This window comes from Phlebotomus argentipes, unplaced genomic scaffold, assembly GCF_947086385.1.
Source record: "Phlebotomus argentipes unplaced genomic scaffold, Phlebotomus argentipes genome assembly scaffold_4, whole genome shotgun sequence".
Taxonomy (NCBI): Eukaryota; Metazoa; Arthropoda; class Insecta; order Diptera; family Psychodidae; genus Phlebotomus; species Phlebotomus argentipes.
In genome coordinates, this window is record NW_026776174.1 from 152,305 (window position 1) to 170,976 (window position 18,672).

Here is an 18,672-nt window from a genome sequence, read left to right on the forward strand (position 1 = left end):
TATGTCAAAATTAGAACTAGGACAAAAATAATCAAGAGAAACTTCAAAGTTGTGTAAAAAATATTGCATAAAATGCGACACTTTCACTTTCTAAGACTTCTAATGATTTCTGTACACCACTTCTGACCATATAATCTCCCCCATGTCATGAGCTGCTGTGTGTGTTTCTGAGCTCATTAGAAATGTCTCTCTTTCTCACCTGGATTCTCAGACGGTGGAGAAGAAGGCTGAATTGAATTTCGCTCTGGCGCAACTTAATACCTTGTGTATTGATTAGATTTCAGCCGAAGAGTTTTCGCTTTAACAGGATATGTTCACATTATTATTAAACTTTTTGGCGATAATGAGGCACTTTCGGGCTGATCAATGTCTTAAGACGGCCAACGCATAAAGAAAGATTTGATGATTTTTTCTTGTGGGAGACGAAAAATTTTTATTTCAACACAAAAATTCATGGTGGAAGACAGAAAAAAAATCATTCTTGTACAAACATTCCATTCTTTCTTGGTTTTTTCTTGGGTTGGATTGTCGAAGGAAATGAAATTAATGACTACAAATGACGATGGAATAAATGGAAAAGTTCTTTTTCGTGTTATTCTTGTTGCCTTTCTCAAAGGACAAGGAGGAACATGAAATTTGGACAGAGACTCGTGAGGAGAGAGAGAGAGAGAGAGAATTGCGTATAAAATAGATGATAAGTCAATTTGTTTATATACAAAATATAATTTTTCCTTCGATTTTATATTATTCTTGTTCTATGCTTCTTATGCCTTCACCGCTAACATCGTCTTTTTGTATTTCTATGGGTTTTGTCACTCTCTGTGTGAAATATGCTTGGATGTTGTTGGGCAACCTTTAATTACAGCAATTTAGTAATTAATCATAATATATATGAATTTATATCGACAAACACACTGACATTGAGAACAATGATTATTAATTTTCATCTTGATGGGTTTTTCCTTTTATTAAAGAGCCAAAGTTACTAATTAGACACATCATTGGAGCCTTTAATCATCCTTCTCTCTCATTTAGGTACGTTACAAAATATAAGGAGCTTTAGCTACACAGTGATAAAAGGAAGGTTTCCTTAATGTCAGAGGTCCCTTTTTAAAGTTATTCACAATGCGTTTGGAAATGAATTTCTCTTCTTCTTTTTTTCCTCTTTTATTGTAGTGATGTCATATTATTCAATTATTATATTCTATTTATATTTCATGCTTTTTAGAGTTTAGACATGTTTTATTGTAAGTTTTTCTATCGGCATTTCTTTACACATTTTCCTTTAAAAGATTGCTAAAGTCACTATTTTATTTTTTGGCCACTTTATGAGCATTAATATTGAAATTTATCTTTCCTTATTTTCTTCGTGCTTTTTCTCCGATTTCTCAAAGTGTGTTGATCAAAAAAAACAGATGATAAGAAAAAAATCACATGAATGTAAAAACAGAAATTTTAAAACCTTTACAATTTTCGACCAATTCTTTTGAAAATCTTTACTTATGAATGTTTTTCTTTTACCAATTTGAACATGCATAAAATACAGGCACTTTTTAGTACACAAGAAATTTCGACACATGAAGTGAAAAAAGAGAATAATTTTAAGCAAAAATGTCCTTTGAAGGTTTTTATTTTTTTTTGTAATATCAAAGGTCACACGCAATTTTGATTTAAAAAATGTTTTGAATTTATGTGCAATTTGTGTAAAAAATTTTTACATGATTTTCGTTGTTATCCAAAAAAAAATCTCTTAAGGAATGTTAATGTATTTTTCTTTTCTTCCTTTTCAAATATCATTTTATTAATGATTTTAGATTATATATCTTTTCTTTTTTGTATGTTTAAATGAGAGTATTTCTATGGGATACAGCTTTTTATAATTCAATAATTATGTATCTCTTTTAAAACCTATATTTTTATCTTCGATATAAATTGTATTTTGCCAATAAACCCATTATTTTGGTTTTCTTTGAGAAAGATAAATTCATGTTTCATACTTCTCTAACTCACTTTATCCACTGTTTTTTCTTATGTTTTCTTTCTTGAAGCAATTCTATCCACTCTTGTGGTCATATGAGATTATTCATTCCACAAGAAATATATTTCATTAATCATTTATATCAGTAATCTCACATATTAGTGTGTAGATTTATAAACCTATATTTTGAGACTTCTTGTAAGTGGTTTTTCTCTTAGCAAATATTCACTCTTGGGCAATTACATCAATCATTCTTATCATGTTGCTTCTCTCTTGTAAATCCTATCTCATTTTTTTCTTTAAAATTGGTGTATAATGCGCGTGTTTTTTTTTTAATAATTTCCTAGTAAAATTATTAACAAATATATATTTATAGTGTTTTGTTTTTTAGGCCTTTGCAAATTTACACAATGTTCCACGAACCCATTTCATCGCCTTCCCGCGAACGGCGTCGATTTTCGGGGAGTGCTCCGGTGAGTCCAGGGGTCAGGGTCCTGTGGCCGCCCAGCGGGCATCGTCGGACTCATGTGTGAGATATCTGATGCCCACGGAGGCCTCCAGGGCGCGCAGATCATTCCATGTCTGGGAGTCTTGGAGCCAAGTGTGCTGCAAACTCTTATCCACCGTGAAGCGCTTTCGCTGCTTCACTTGCAGGAGATTATTGATCAGATCAATGGCTGTAATGTTGGGATTAATGCCACGCATTATTATTATTGTCTGTCTGAGCATCGAATTTGCCATTGCTTGTCTCTTACCATCTGACGAGATTTCCTTCCACGGATTTGGTGGATACATAAATGCGGCATTTTGTATCTGAACATTGATGTCTTCGTCCTCGTTGAAGGGAAAAGTGCCACTCAGACTCACGTAGATTATCACACCGACACTCCACATATCCAGTGATCGATTGTATCCCTTATTCCGCAGGACCTCAGGTGCCAAATAGGCCGGTGTTCCCACCACGGACCTCCTAAAGGACTTCTCCCCAATGATGCGAGCAAAGCCAAAGTCACACAGCTTCACTTGTGGGAATTCATTGTCAGATGATAAAAGAACATTCTCCGGCTTGAGGTCACAGTGAACGATATTCTTACTATGGAGATGCTTAAGTGCAACAAGAATTTGTGTTATGAGAAACTTTGTAACTCGTTCACTCAATTTTCCCTTTTCACTTGACAAAATCATCTCCAGCATGTCATTCTTGAGTTTCTCCATCACAACAAATATTCTCTCTGGTGTCTCGAACATTCTCTCGAGATTCACAACGCCACAGTGGGAGATGTTCTGCAGAAAAAAAAGATGTGGAAAGAGTGTGTGTGAGAGAGGCAATGGAATTGGGTGTCCTTTCTGTGTGTATATTTTATGGTGAAAATTTTTGCTGTTGGAATTCTTTGTCATCCCAGATACGCTTTTCATCTGCCTTTGATGTCATTTCAGTCAAGCATTTTCCGCAATGGTCTCTGATTACATAAACAGGGGCTCTTATGTGTGTGTTATGAGATTTGCCCTGGGTATGGATTTAGTTGAGTGTTTGTTGTTGGGTATTTTATGATAAAATAAAAGCTCACCTGAAGGATTGCAACTTCATTCTTCAGCTGTGCCTCCTGCTTCGTTGGGAATCTCATTTTGTCAATCACCTTTATGGCAACCTCTCGATGTGTCTTGCGATGAATTCCACCGTAAACCGTGCCAAATTGTCCCGATCCGAGCACTTCATCGGGGAATATTTGATAGAGTTGTCCCATATCTTGGACATTCTCCTCATTGTCAGTCGCCGAGGTCTTGGTCACGGGCATGAGGGCTTGCTTGATGGCAGTCTCCCAGCTTTTGGCTAAGTACGCACCAACTCCACTGTCGGGCGGTGGCAGTATCATCAGTTCGCCATCCTTGAGCGGATCCTGACCCACGTAGTAGTCAACAGTTGCAGTCCTGATCTCGAAACAGTGATAAACATCGCCCACCAGTGTTCGCGCAGTGTCCACGGCCATTATCTCATTCAATGGGATCTCCTTGTAGTACTTGCTGCCCTGATCCGAGACGAAGAGCGTGATGGATTTGGAGTCGAGACGCCAATAGTGACGCTTCACGGTCTTGTCTTTGTTGGTGAAGTGCACCAGCCAGCCTTCCTTCATCGCCCGGTCGCCGCGTCGTTTGGTGTGCTTCACGGACTGCACGATTCTCATGAGGGGTATGTTGGCGCTGGGGGAGGATGAAGAACTGACACAGGGTAAAGTTTGAGTTGGCAAAATTGAATCTCTTTCATTTAATGCTTCTCTGCAAATCTCACTGCAATTTACAGAGGCAAGATAGAGAGAGTTTATGACTTGAAGACACCCAGTTGAGGGTTATATCCTTGAGCCATTAAGCATTAATTTCAAAAATTGAAAAACGTCTCTCTGTGAGACAATAATAAAACTCCGCGCCATTGGAAAATAGTAAAATAATGACTATATGAAGTGAAAAGATGATTACCATTGAAAGAGGGAATATATCATGTGCGGCGCTGAAGGTTTTTTGCGCGCGCTCAATTGAATGGCGTCTTGAAATCCTTCAAGTTTGCTCTTATAATTCGAGACTCAATCATCTCTCAACTAAAGTTCTGGCAAAGGGGAAAATCACTCGCCATTTTAGACCACTTAACTTTGTGAATATTTATAAATATGTGATTCTTCGTGATTTTCATTTATTTAGTGATTATTTTCTCCACAAATTGCCGCTAGAGGGCAGCAGTTTTTTAAACACTCTTGATAATCTGTAATTTTTTGAATATATTTAAAAAGACACGAATAAATCACGAAAATTGTCACCGCGACGCTTTAATCTTAAATTTCCTTCTTTCTTGAACATGAATAGCGTCCCCCACGCCTATTTTGCTGCCCTCTGGCGACCATATGTGGAGATAATGATCAAAAATCTAAATATATTGAAGTTTTGATTAAATATCCCAGAAAATCTTTCAATATTTTGCCGAAAATACTTAAGTTTCAATCGCCTTGTGATTTTCCCCTTGATTTCTGGCTATTTTGTGTGTGTGCAATTTGGCGCTCACCTGGATTGCCTGGACTGTTCGGAAGTGGCGTCGAGGAGGTCGAGTTCTGGCTCATGAATGGTACCATTCACTTTAACTGGTGGCACATTCTGTCTATGATTGTTGAATGCATTGTCATCGAAGTCACTGTCTTCGAATTCGTCCTTAAAGTCTCGTTCGCTGCTGATGCTGCTATCATTGAGGTCTGGAGCAAATGTATCTAATGGGAAAAGACAGAGTGTGTAACATTGTCAACTATTCAATAAGCAATTTTGGGGCCACACTAACCAGTTGAGCAATCTCCAACACAATCTTTTGGCACTTTGTCCACACATTTCTTGTGAGCATTGTAGTGACAGTCGCGACATTGAACGCCCTGCTTGAAGAGACCACGGAGGAGTTTCTTGCAATATTGGCACACTGTGGGTCGTGTGTACGAGTGCAGGAAGAATCGATGTGGTATGCTTATTCGGCCGGAATTGCTACTGCCATAAGAATGGCCCGGAACTGGGGATCTATTCAACTGGAATTTCGGGGGGTGAAAGAAACGAAGAAAGACGCTCTATAAGCACTTTTTTGCACATAGAATATTTCAAGGGAAGGGGAAAAAGATGGAATTTAACAAGGCATACACAGTGACAAGATCTGGAATTTCACCACAAAAAAAAAACAACGATAAACCGCCAAAACAAGAAAAGAAAAGGACAAAATAAGCAAAAATTTTGCAAATCATAATCATTTATTGGGTAAAAAGAAATGGTTTTTTTTTTTCATTCTTACAAAAAAAAATGAGAAAGAATATTTGCTAGGAAGACACAACCAAAAATATAAAAAAGTATTACATTATCTTCATAATTTCAGATCTTATCACTTGTAGACCCATCACCAAAAAATACTTCATCACTTTAATCCAGGAGTAATTCAATATTTACAGAGTATTTCTATTTGCACTTCCACCTTTCTCAAAGACATTCACACATCATGCCACTTTTATGGAATTTCTGAAGCAATTGAAATGTATTTTTTGCAGTTACAAGTAAAAGAAAAGTTGTATCAAAGCATTTTCCTTCATGTCAAAGGGAAATGTGCTTTGGCGAAAATTGTACAGCAGAAATATCTCCAAATTGGCTTCTTTTTCTTGCGCATTAAATTCAACGAATCACCCTGTGATTGAGGAATATATTTTGAGCAATCTTATTAATTCACAGGCACATTGGCAGCCGGTTCTTTAATCACATCACTGATTTGGTCGAATTCTTTTGGGTGTTAAAGTGTTTCAAGAATGTCTTCTTATAGCTGTGAAAAGTTGCAACATATATTATTGGTCTTGCTAAAAGCCACATTAGTGACCTGAATATCAATTACTCCTGCATTGAAAGGTGAAGTTTTAAGAGAGTATTCTAGACAATTGTTTATCCTTCTAAAAAAAAATTATCCTCTATAGAGAGAAAAGGATTGGACGGATTAAGGAAAAATCATGTGAATTTTTGGAATGTTGAGTTGTCAATTTCTTATGTCATTCATCAATTGCTGCATCTTTCTTACCAAAGACGATCCCGAGCCGGTCGTTGATTGATCGTCGGCGAGGGAGGAGTTGTTGGAGCAGCCGGACGGACATCGTGGCGGCTGCAATGTGGAAGTCTTTCGCGTGGGATCTGCCGATCGATGGCAGTTGTTTGGAACTTTCACAACACACCTCTTATGGTAATTCTGTCCACATCCTACATGGTGAATTGATATGGATTCTTATAATTCTTATTCTGCAGCAGCAATTGCACACAAAAAGCCACTCACCATCACATTTCAGTCCTTGTCGGACTAGACCGAACAGCATTTCGCCGCAAAAGTCACAGAAAGTGGGTGCCTTGTAGGAGTGAACAGACAGTGAGTGAGGATAGACTGTTGGTATATCTTCTCTGGTACTCCCACTGGAATATGGTAGTGCTGCTTTGTTTTTTTTTTTGCCCACGATTTGTGAGAAAATGAAAGAGAGAGAGAGAAAGAGAGTGGCGCGTAAGTTGTGTTGAATTTCTTCAAGACAAGAAGTGAAATCTCACCATTTGCCGTCAGTACAATTTCAATGAGAGTCTCATCAACAATTTCCGCCGCTGAATTGACCAGTTGGAGGACATTTGGGCTATTGTAGTCGTGCCGAAATAACAGTAGACGATCTGCCAAGTGGCTTAGGCCATTTTCAGGAATCTGCAACAGAGAGAGGCAAAAAGACCGGAAATTATTAATGTTTCTTCCTTCCCCATCAATTTCGTGAGTTCTTTCACATTTTCTCAAGCATTTTCTTCATCTACACACACATAGAGACACACCATTTCTTCCTCAATTACACAAATCCAATGCTCCACTTCTGGAGAGAGAGAGAGCGAAGGAAAGAGAGAAAAAGAGAGAGAGAGAGTTCAGTGCATGAGGGCAACTTTTTGCCAATTGAACTCCAATGAGGGTGGAAATTTGCGCAATCGATTCACTTGTGAATGTTAATGGAATTTCAAATTACACTCATAAATCGATATTTCAATTGGAAGAATATAATCTGTAATGGGTTTTTCTGATTGACGAGGAAATAAACTGGAGATATGTGAGAGATGCTTTGGCATTGCGCACAGACATCTAATTAAAGTTGTGAGATTTTCATATTGATAATAATTCTCCATAGCGGATATAATTTATTCCTATAAGCGCAAACTTTTATCTGGAGATTGACACACAAAACCACACAAATTCAACACTGGCAAAAAAACATCACAAGAAATCTTAGACGATTTTTCGTTCACATATTCACGAAGAAATCACGAATTCCGTGCAATAATGAATCAATCACAAATTGAGATCAAATGGACGTTTGAATTATTTGCCATTCCACTGCTGATCAATTGTTCAGAGCAATTTGTCCCTCAATCGGAGGTCAGTTTTCTCATTCAATTTTCCCTACACTTTCCTCTGATGCGGAATCACTGCTCGGGAGAAGATAAGCAGAAAAGGGGGAGAGAGAGAAAGGCAAGATGATGAAACAATTTTCCCCGTGAAATCACAAATGAGAGAACATCAACGCCAACAGTTTGCGGTGTTTTGTGACTGTTTATACCTTAATTGTTGATATTCAGCGCGGTGGACAAAGTTTTCTATGCGCCTCTTCGGCGGCGCTTGATTGTGTGAAAGCCCAAAGTGCCAATTTACACACATTCGAAGCACATTATAGTGATACGATAATGATGCTCTTGGAAATGTGCTTATCAATTACGCGTAAGAGTATTACGTGTGTGAGTTTAGTTTGGATTTTTCCTCCATTTTTTCGTCGATCGTGTTTCACATGTCTCTATACGTCATGTGTAGTACAAACATTGGGGAATGCACACACCCCCGCCTCGCTTTTATCATATCATCCATCGTGGGGCAGCACTTGAGAATGCTCTGTGTCACAGGGCATGTGCTCATCTCCTGTATGTTGTATGTAATCTGGGAAGGGAAGGGAATAAGGGCAAATGAGCGCCACCGTCACGTTGAGAGATGCTCGTTTGCCACACACAATTTCGTATTGGGTGGAATTTCCTTGATTAGATAAAACTGTTAGCATTGACATATTTTTTCTTTCAATCATTCCCGCACTCCGTGGAAAATCTCTCCACTTCTCTATACGCTCTATTCCTCATCGTCATCGTCAGCTCAAGAAGCGCTCCTACTTGACTGACTGACGACTGACTCGGAAAAGTGGCGGCGGCGGCGGCGAAGGAGAGGAAGGAAAAAAACACAGTGGATGGGAAGATGGAAGAGGGCCAGGAAAGGTGGAGGTAGTGTGGGAATAGCCGTGGGGCTGATGATGGAGAGAGGAAGATGAGAATTTGTGACGTGAAACACATGAGTGGAATATAGAGAGCGAAGAGCGGACGCCAAAAGAAGTTGTGTGTTTGGGTGAAGATGAACAACGAAATATCCCTATTATTTTATTACTTTTTTTTCTGCCTTCCCCTCAATACGCCCACCCTTACGGTGTACATCTTCAATTTCATCTAATGAATTGACTTTGCTTTCCCACCACCCGAGAGAGCGACAAATTGATGGGAATTTGAGATGATTTAAAGTCGCTATTTGATACATTTTATGCTGAACTATTTTTTTCAGCCCTTGAGACACACACATAACACACAAGGGGTTGCTAATGTTGGGGATGCAGTGTCACTTTTAGCTTGAGATGCAAATTCAAATTCTCTTCTATTAATATTCATTTCATTGCAGAGCGATTTCGTGGTTATTCTTGAAAAATAAACAGATATTTTATCTTGTTATCTCTTCAAAATTTATTTATAAAAGAATTGTGAACAATTTTTAAAGAGAAAATGCGAATTTCTTAGCTGAAAAGCTTGTCAACACCAATGAATAGACGATATTACTATAATACTTGATCTTTAATCGGATATTTACGGTTTTACGCAAGGTTTTACGATAAAAACGAGTGTGAAACTGGAAAAATATCCTCAAATTCCATTTTCTACCCTCAAAATACACTTTTTCTCACAGATTTATTTCTTTTCTTAAAGTATAAAGTACAAAATTCTCTATCACGTAATTCTTTCAACGCTTTAAAATCTGTCTTCAGACTTAAAATTTCTCCCGAAGAGACAATTTGACACCTAAAATCTATTTTTCTCCTTCATTTTCCACTCTTTTTCTCTCTGGACATATTTTCTAAGATGTCTAAATCTCGAACGGAGCTTTCTTCGGACGTAAGATGCTGAGGTGTTCAAAATCTACATTAGCAACCCTTCGTAGAAAACTGTGTAAAATAAACACTCCTCTATATGTCTTGTAGTGTAAACTTTGTGGAGTTCTGTGGACAGACTCGGAGGTGGTGTTCTGGGAAATTAATGATGTGCAATTCACTTAGAGTTGATTTGAATTCGAGATTCATGCCTATCATGGTGGTTGTTTTGGGCCATTCCAGATAAATTCACCCACGATTGAATTGAAGCCAAAGTACCACTTGTGGCATGCCACTCAGCACTTTCTCGGGGATTTGATTAAAGGATTGTGTTACAACAAAATGCCTTGTGATTTTGCCATGACAATTTTCTTGTGCCTCGTGTGCCTTAATTGATTTCAACAGTATGTAATGTTGAATTGTTCTTCGAGTGAACCATAAAAATGAGTGAATGATCGAGGAGAGATTCGCATTTGGCATGTTTGACTGGAGATTAAATAATAAAAAGAAAAATTACTCAAGGATGCCGAAGGAGAGGCGTGTGGACAATAAAAGTTTATCTCCAGGAGAAGGGTAAAGAAAAAAAAGAGGAAGGAAATTTGAGAGGGAATGAAAAGAAATCAAAGTGATTTTAGTGTGTCTCCTTGAGTTATTTCCACTCTTGATGCTTTAGCCAATATTAATTTCATTGTATGAAAATGTCATAAATAATTCCTTCTCACAAACACAGCATCTCAAGAGCACTTTTATAGATTGAAGATTGATTAAATTGTATATTGATTAGTCATGATTTGGTACTAATTTCTGTGATGATAAATTGTATGGTGAATTTATTTTTATTATTATGGATTTATATAAGAGGGGATTTTCCTCTCAACTGAATTCCACTGAAACTTATCAGAATTTTGCCGAGTCGTGCTGTGAAAGTTCAAATAAATCTTACAAGCTTCTTCCATTGGCGACTTTTCGCATCACTGAAGATTAGAGAAACTTGCGTGGGTGGCTTCTTTTGCCACCCGCAAATCATGCTCCAAGACAAGCTGTGGGAACGCTCAGTGGCGGTAACTTTTGTCACTCGCTGCCAATTGATTTCTTTTTATTGTTTCGCAGCGCCTCAATTGTGCTGAGTGTTTGTGTTTGTCATGATGTGATCTAATTCTGAACAACGAAAAAGAATTCTATTCTCTTTTTTTTCACCTAACAAGGTAATGAAGGAGGCAAAGTACAATGACAAGTCGCTGACAAAGAGTGTATGCTTTTGACAGTGCCTAACCAAAGGGGGAGATATTATGGTCAGAAAGTGGTGTACAATTCAGCAGAAGTGTTAAGAAGTGGAAGTGCTGGAATATTTGCAACATTAGGGTGTTTAAGAGCTACTTTCGAAGTAAATTAACGCAAAACTTGAAGGTTTTTCACACTATTTTCCTCAATATCAATTTCTAGTTTTCTAGTTTTTCTAGGTTATGTAACTAACTTTAAGCACAATTTAGTGACTAAATATCATCGGAAAACACAATTTTATGCACTCAAATTGAATTAGTTCATATTCCTTAGCAAAGTTCAGCGTTTGTGATTAAATATTAAACTGTGTTAATTACGCTAATATTGATCATAACCTCTAAAATATAGTTTCAGACTTGGTTTCAGGATACAAAATTGTCTATTTGATTTTCTACTCTAAAATAGCAAATTTCAGCTCATTTGTTGGCAATTGCTGGGCTTTATTTTAATGTATCTCAAGGTAATTTTTAGGTTATGATCAGCAGCGTATCCAAAAAAGCGAATAAAAATTTAATCACATTAAAATATCTGCTGAAAACTTTAAATATTTCTTAAATTCTGTTTCTCTGTAAGTTTTTTCAGGGTCTTACGAGTAAAAATTTAGTAGTTTATGACAATTGCGGCCTAAATTTGAGGTTATGATACTTGAAGCGGTTGGAATGTAAGGAAAACATATGTTTAAGGCACTGTATTATCTCCCCCTTGTGCCTAACGTCTTTTTTTCCCTGTGTGCACCACAAGAAGGAAGAAAAATCAATGTGAACGGAAGTTGAAAGCTTTGGTAAATTGCGCTCGGAGCACTTTGGTTGCTACACCCTGTCAAGGGAAAAAAATAATGTGGATTGGGGAAAAACAGCATTGGATGTACGACATTCCACAGACAAAAAGGGAAGAAAATGTGAGTGATTTGACAATCTTTCTCACCTTTGTGTTGATAAAGTCACACGCCCTGTCCTTGAGTGATTTGAGATTGAGGGTTGGAATTGCCACAGTCACCGTGTCACGTAGATTGCCGAATTGAAAAAGAAATGTAATTTCTGGATCCTCCATCTTCCCCAGGCGATTTTGCACGTTCCTCTGGGGCGATTGTCCTTTTCTGCCTCTCAGCCACTCAATGATGGCACGCCTCTGTGCGCCTTCAATGAGTTAAAAAGTCCTCCTCTCTCTCTCCCTCGTCGTCTCCCTCCTCACTCTCGCCTTCCGCTAATCTCTTCGCAATTTTCACAGCTTCACCTGAAAAGAAGGGAACAGAGGAGAAGAAAAGACGTGGGAGATGAAATATAATGTGATTAATGTGTTGTGTGTTGTATGAAAATCAATTAAACTAATTGGTACGTAAATGCAATTAGAAGTGCTATGAGGAGAAGGTAAATTCCAGCTTCTTGATGTCGAGATGGGTTGAGAATGGAGTGAGAGAATGTAGAGGGAATATTCTCATTTATATATTTTTTTCTTCTTCCTTCAATAAACACCCTCTCAATGGTGGCATTGATGAAAAATTCAACACGGAGAAAATGCGAGGAAGAATTTCATTGAATTCTATGGTGACTCCCTCCTCAATATACGTTATAATTTCTTCTTCTATTTCTGTCTGTGATTACAAATAATTTTTCTACTGCTCTTTCTCATATAGATTTTTCATCGTCACTAGCAAATCTTGCATGTGTTTGACTGTTAGTTTTTTCTTCTTCTTTCCCGCTGCGGCTAAAGAGCAAACGAGAGAGAGAGAGAGAGGCAATTGAAGAGGGTGGGAAGTGGGCATTAGCAATCATGACTCTCTGAATGCTATAGTGGTGTCCTTGACTCATGGTGTTATTTAATTGTTTTAGATGATGAAAAACATTTTCTACAATTTTTTTTTCCAATACATCTTCGCCCGATCTCGTGGGATTTGCGCTATTCCACAACACAACACAACACACACTGGCGGCGCGTCTCTATGGCCAACCTGTTAGAAAATTGTGTGGCAGCAAAAGCTCATTGATTTTTCCCTCATTTTTCGCGCAAATTTTGCACCTGCCCATCAAACACACACACACACACACACACACACAGACACTCTTTCGGTGGTTGGTACAAATGATGTTGAAGTCTTGTGTCGTGAATTGAAAATTAATTACCACTCTGTGCTTATTTGCCCCTTCCACACTCTGTTGTTCTTTTTCTCCCAATGTTTTTGCGCCTCTAATTAATGCCGGACGGTAAACAGTTAGAGATATCGGTACGAAATGTTCTCTTTGATTATTGGGTGGTTTGATTGGGATTTCTAGAGCTATATTTTACAACAACACATCGAGATCACCAGAGTGGCTGGAAATCAATCAAAGAAGCAGCGGTTTTCCACGCTGATCTACCAACAATTGACTATGTGACTTCTCTTTATCTTCTAATTTTCCAAGGGGCAGATATTATGATCGGAAGTGGTGTACAGTTCTCAGAGAAGTGTTAGAAATTGGAAGTGGCGAAATATTTAGTGTATTTCCACTGAAAAAGCAACTGTTTCAACAAATTGAGCCATTAAAAAATCTTTCTTACGGCATTTCTAGGTTATGTTGATTGATTTAAAGCAGATTCTGATGGTTAAATGACCCTAAAAATTATCAGAATCAGTGTTTACTCTGAGAATATGACTCTTTTTCACGAAAATCTTCAGATTAGTTAAATTTCAGTGATAAGAAACAGCTTTAAAGTCAATCATAACCTCAAAAACTTAATTTAAAGTGTAAAAGAATGTTAACCTAAGTTTTTAGTAGAAATATTGAGATTTTCGCCATATTTACTCATTTTCAGGTTTTAAAGCATTAAAATTAGTCTGAGAAAGATTTTTGAAGACACAATCATAACCTCAAAATATAATAAGAACTTTTGTAAGCAAATTCTTATAAATGAAATCTAAGATTCTTAAATGTTTCAACATCTTGAGACGATAAAACCTGGATTACATTGTGATAAGAAAATGCATTTAAAGTCGTTCATAAGTGCCTAAAGTGTTACAGATTCTGCAGAGAAATGCCATATTATCTCCCCCTTGTAATTTTCTTGATAGGCGCGAAATGCGCGCCTGTGTGTGCGTGTGTTTATTTATGCCCAAGTTAGATTTCTTTGAGACGCACAGCCTTTGCGAAATTACCAAAATTATTTTCCTCTAGCTCTCGCACATACCATTAAGCAATAAATTATTGTTATTCTGAAAGCTTTTCCTCGTCGGCATGAGCGCCCTGTGACCGAAGCGAGAAGGAGTGAAGAGTCAGTGGCACGAGGAAAATCGCGAAAATTTTCACATTGCTCGGTCCTTTGCTCATCCAGTTTCAATATTGTGCTTGAGGGGTTGTTGTTGGGGATGCTCCCACCATTGGGCGGAATGGGAGGAAATTAATGATTTTTTTTCATTATTTCCTTCGTGTTTTTATTTTCCTCTGTCGTCTCTTTTGTATTTGGGTGAAATGAAGAGAAAGAGAGTGAGAAGAGAGGAAGAGAAGGAGCGTATAAAATAAAAAGAAATGAGAACTAGAGTCTTTCAATAGGAAGGAAAAAATATCTTGTGAGGGGAAATGAAATATTTTCATTTTTTTCCATATTTCTTCTCTCTCTCTGTGTGTGTTGTTACTTATGCCCGCCACTGATGATGATGTTGTGTATATATAGAAGAAAAAGGAATGATTCCGTGCCAAGAATAAATATCACTCGAGAAAAGAGGGGCAGCAGTGAAGGGGATGAGAAATTCATGGGTAAGGAACAACGGGAGGAAAAAAAACAGTGAGTGTGGGGGGAAAATTTGGTGGAAAATCGGTCAGTGGTGGGAGAGATGATGGAAAAATTAGAGATTTCTCAGGAGATTTTGTAAATAAATAATTCTAGCTTTTCACGTTTACATCTGACTCTTCAATTTCTCCTCTTCTTCCAGCTCCCACTAAAGGCACTGAGTGGTTCGGCATCTTGAGCATTTGACCCCTCTTGAACCTCTAAAAGCTTGAAAGAGATGATGTCGAAGAAGGACACTAATTTCTCTACAAGGACACCCTTCAATGATGCTCAAATAATTCTTCAATGGAGGGTTGCGTCTCTGCCCAAGTTTAGCCGTGGGGTTGCGTTGGATGGCAAAAAAAACGTACTTCGAGAGCCGGTAGAGCCTGTTGGTCTATACGCCTCTCGCTCACACTGTCTGTTTGACTCTTCAGTCAAACACACCTTCGTAAGCACACAACAACAACACACACTTTTGCCAATGGAATCTCTGAATGCTGACGCACTGAACTGAATTATTGAATGGTAAGGTCATCAAACACGCATTAAAATTATATTGTTTAAAAATGGTTGAAAGAGTGAAAGAGCGAAAAAGTCTCGCACATGTATGCTCTCTCGCTTGGTTTGCCGTGTGGTATTTAAGTGTAATATCCCGTTACCTTTCTTTCGAGTGAATGACAAGAGGCGAAGAAGCAACAAATTCTCTAATGTACTTCCTCACCAGACGAAGAATAAAATCTCTTCTCTGTCGCTTTCTGTGCCATCCCATAAAGGAGGTCACACTGAGTGGAATTTGATGAAAAACCACAAGTACAGTGGGTGGCAAAAGACTAGACACAATAAGAGATGAAATGTGAGTCACAATGCTGATGAATCTGGCGAACCAACTGTTGATTCTTACAAGATTTTAGTTGAAATTCTCTAGCCAAAATCACTGCAATTCTCTGCATTCCTTCACAATTACAATGCTCAATTGTTAATTTTACAGTGTTTTTTTCTCTCATTTTCCTCCAAATGAAGAATCTCGAGTTTGAGTAAAACGAGTAAAACTTGCAATTGTGCCAAGTAAGCTAATTAGAAAAGCACTTCTTTTCCAACTTGCATTAAAGTAGAAAGAAAAACTTTTCCATTCAACGTCCCAAAAACAAGGGGTTTGTAAGACATTCAAATTACGTGTCTGAAACTCGATTTCTCGATATATCGATCGATTTGACGACGCCATCGATTATCTATTGAGGAATTAATCTTGGTTTTTCATGATTTTCAGTCTCATAGAGGACAATAAATACCAGAAAATATCTATTTATTACCTCTAAAGGCCTTTAAACATAAGAACACAAGAATCTATGATAATTACTATTTATGAGCGGACTTAATGCTGCAGAGATTTTGATTCTGACTTTCCCTGTTTTCCCGGATCAGGAAGAAAATTCTGCATCAGAGAATATTAAGACGAAATTTTGATATCAATTTCAACTCTTTGAGGCCATTTCTTGTATTCAATAGTTATCCAATATTCTCTAGCTGTTTATTTTAGTCCCTGTTCCAAGCCTTGTGTCGTCCAGTGTGACCCGGCTCGTTGAAGTGAAATAGAAGGGTAAATTTCATGTGAAAATTCGAGAAGAGAGAAACTGAAGTGATTCTCCAGAAGCTGCTTTTCCCTCCCTTCATCGTCCTATCAATATTGATTTGCAATGCAATGCTCTGGCTGGGAGATTGATAATTGAATTTTTTCCTGCATAAGGAGTACAGGTGGGGCACTTCACGCGATAGTTGATGGTTTTTTTTGTGATAAAAAATCATGAATTATTAGGTACTTTTCCACCTCTCGACTCACCTCTGTTGCTGCTGGTGTGTCTCCTCTCTCTCTCTCAACTCTCTTTCTGTCTGTCGTGATGCCACTGAAGAGGAGATGTGTGTCCACTGTGGGGTGGGGGGAGGATGTGTAGCGCGAGGTAAAAAAAAAATCACACAGGCACAACCAAATGAGTGTGGAAAATTAAATGGAAAAAAAGGTATAGAGAGAAGGTGTGTTGTGTAGAGTTGCAAAAAAAAGAGGAAAACAGGAGGAGAACCAAGGGGTTTGTTTCACATATAAAATTGATTCTTCTTCAGGGGGATGGTTTTTTATCCACCAACTTCACATGCTATCATTTGGCAAGTCACTAGAGGTTATTTTCTCTGCTTGTCACACAATTGGTTATTTTTTCACATTGGATTGTATCTTCTTGTTTTGACACGTTCTGTACTTTTTTTCTCTCTCACTTTCACCAGGAGGGTTTTGAGCGTGGATTTTGGGGCTCCTCTTCCACACAACGCAGATGAGGAGAGGATTAAGAGTGTGGCTGTTCTGCTGGTGTTGTCGTCCACACACAAAACACAACGCAGCCAGAGGACGCGCGATGATGAGCGGAGGAGCAAAAAAAAAGCGTAATGAGATTGTGGCACTGAAAATTGAGTTGACAGATAAAAATGCTACGCGCGATGACACGAATCTCTTCTGATGGAATCCACAACTTTGTGTGTTGGCTGCTTGACGAGTTTCTCGGGGGAGAGCGCGAGATCTAATGCCTCTTTAGCCGTGAGGAGATGTGTGTATGTGTGTGACTTTTCCAAATACACTTAATTCCTCTGGACGCGAGAGAGCGAGACACCCATTTTCTGCATGTATGTGGCGAGAGGAGGTATAAAGATTCCGCCGTATATTAGATGATGATGAGAGAGAAGAAGTTGATCACCATGTAGAATATGAATTCCGAAATCCAAAAATTCCCTTCACAGAAACACTGCACAAACAGGAGCCACAAGAAATTTCTTCAACTCTCTCTCTCCCTCTCTTTTCCGTCTTGGTTTCAGGGACCACTTCGTGCCACGCAGCACAATTTCTTGGCGGCTCGCTGGAAGCAATCGTGGCAGCGCCAGGAGCACCAACTTCACAGACAACAACTGAGTGCCTCCATTTGCGCGACTGGGGGGCAAAAATGCCGAGCGAACCAACTAGTCTGTTGAATGGAGATTCTGTGACTGACTTGTGTGCTCCCGGTGTCTCTCTCTCTTGCTCTGGGTGAGTTTTTGAGAAAATTCTATTGCGCTCTGCCGTCGTTGGACGCGTGTGTGTGTGTGTTTGTGTGTAGTATTTTGGGGGGATACCGCGCTTCCAGCACATATAGTCATCTCTCTTTCACACCCACTTGGCCACGGAGAGATGTGTCTTTGGCGGCTCCGTTGGAGAATACACACGGAGGGGAGAGACCGGTCAAAACAGATCCAACTTCATGCTCTCCATCTTGACATTAACACCCATATTCTTCCCCATATATATATATTTTCCCCGTGTGGAGAGAATGGCATAAGAAAAGAGAAAGAGCCAAAGAGAGTAGAGAAAACGAAGTGTAATCAATGCCCTTTCGGCAACTCAAAGAATCAAGTGCGCTGGATTAAGTGATGTCGAGACAGTGGCTCCTCGACGGTTAAATGGGGACGCGCGCTCCTGGGGAGGGAAAATTGAGACACTAATGACCATGGCCAGCAATTGAGCAACATGCTATTGAACTCTCAACGCACAAGAGAAAAATGTGCCTCAGCTAAGGCGGGTTTTCTTAGGAAATTATTAGGAATTAAGGTGCTGTAAAAATTCTCCAATTACCATGAAATTATGGCAAATGGGGCAAATGTCTCTCTTTTTTTTCTTGAGATAATTTTGGTCAAGAATATATCTCAAGTTATCTTGTGATTCACACTGGACAAGATTATGACTCACCTTAAATCTCACCTTAAATCACTAAATGAGATTTCATCGCTGTGAAACTCAATGGGAAAGCGTGAAATTGGCGTGTTGGATGAATCATAGGCATCACAAGAGAGACACGAAAATGCAAATTTAATAACTCTCTATCAAGTTTCTGTGGCATTCATCGAAAGGAGTGTTTGATC

The 18,672-nt window shown here is 38.5% G+C and overlaps 1 protein-coding gene across 3 annotated transcripts; it reads right to left on the minus strand.

The window, feature by feature from the left end:
* Positions 1 to 406: 406 nt before the first annotated feature.
* LOC132257485 (serine/threonine-protein kinase D3) lies at positions 407 to 17,769 on the minus strand. 3 transcript variants are annotated; one of them, XM_059754399.1, is made up of 10 exons: positions 16,577 to 17,769; positions 11,920 to 12,228; positions 7,064 to 7,208; positions 6,801 to 6,953; positions 6,552 to 6,727; positions 5,295 to 5,529; positions 5,028 to 5,226; positions 3,547 to 4,195; positions 2,734 to 3,262; positions 407 to 2,655 (listed from the first exon to the last, which is right to left on the minus strand). In XM_059754399.1, exons 2-10 carry the CDS (start codon positions 12,043 to 12,045, stop codon positions 2,465 to 2,467), a joined length of 2,403 nt encoding a protein of 800 aa, XP_059610382.1. In that variant the 5' UTR covers positions 12,046 to 12,228; positions 16,577 to 17,769; the 3' UTR covers positions 407 to 2,464. The 3 variants fall into 3 exon arrangements, with proteins under 3 accessions (XP_059610382.1, XP_059610383.1, XP_059610384.1); XM_059754400.1 differs by having other exon boundaries at positions 6,801 to 6,950; positions 16,577 to 17,768; XM_059754401.1 differs by having other exon boundaries at positions 3,547 to 4,177; positions 16,577 to 17,768.
* Between the last annotated feature and the right edge of the window lie 903 nt (positions 17,770 to 18,672).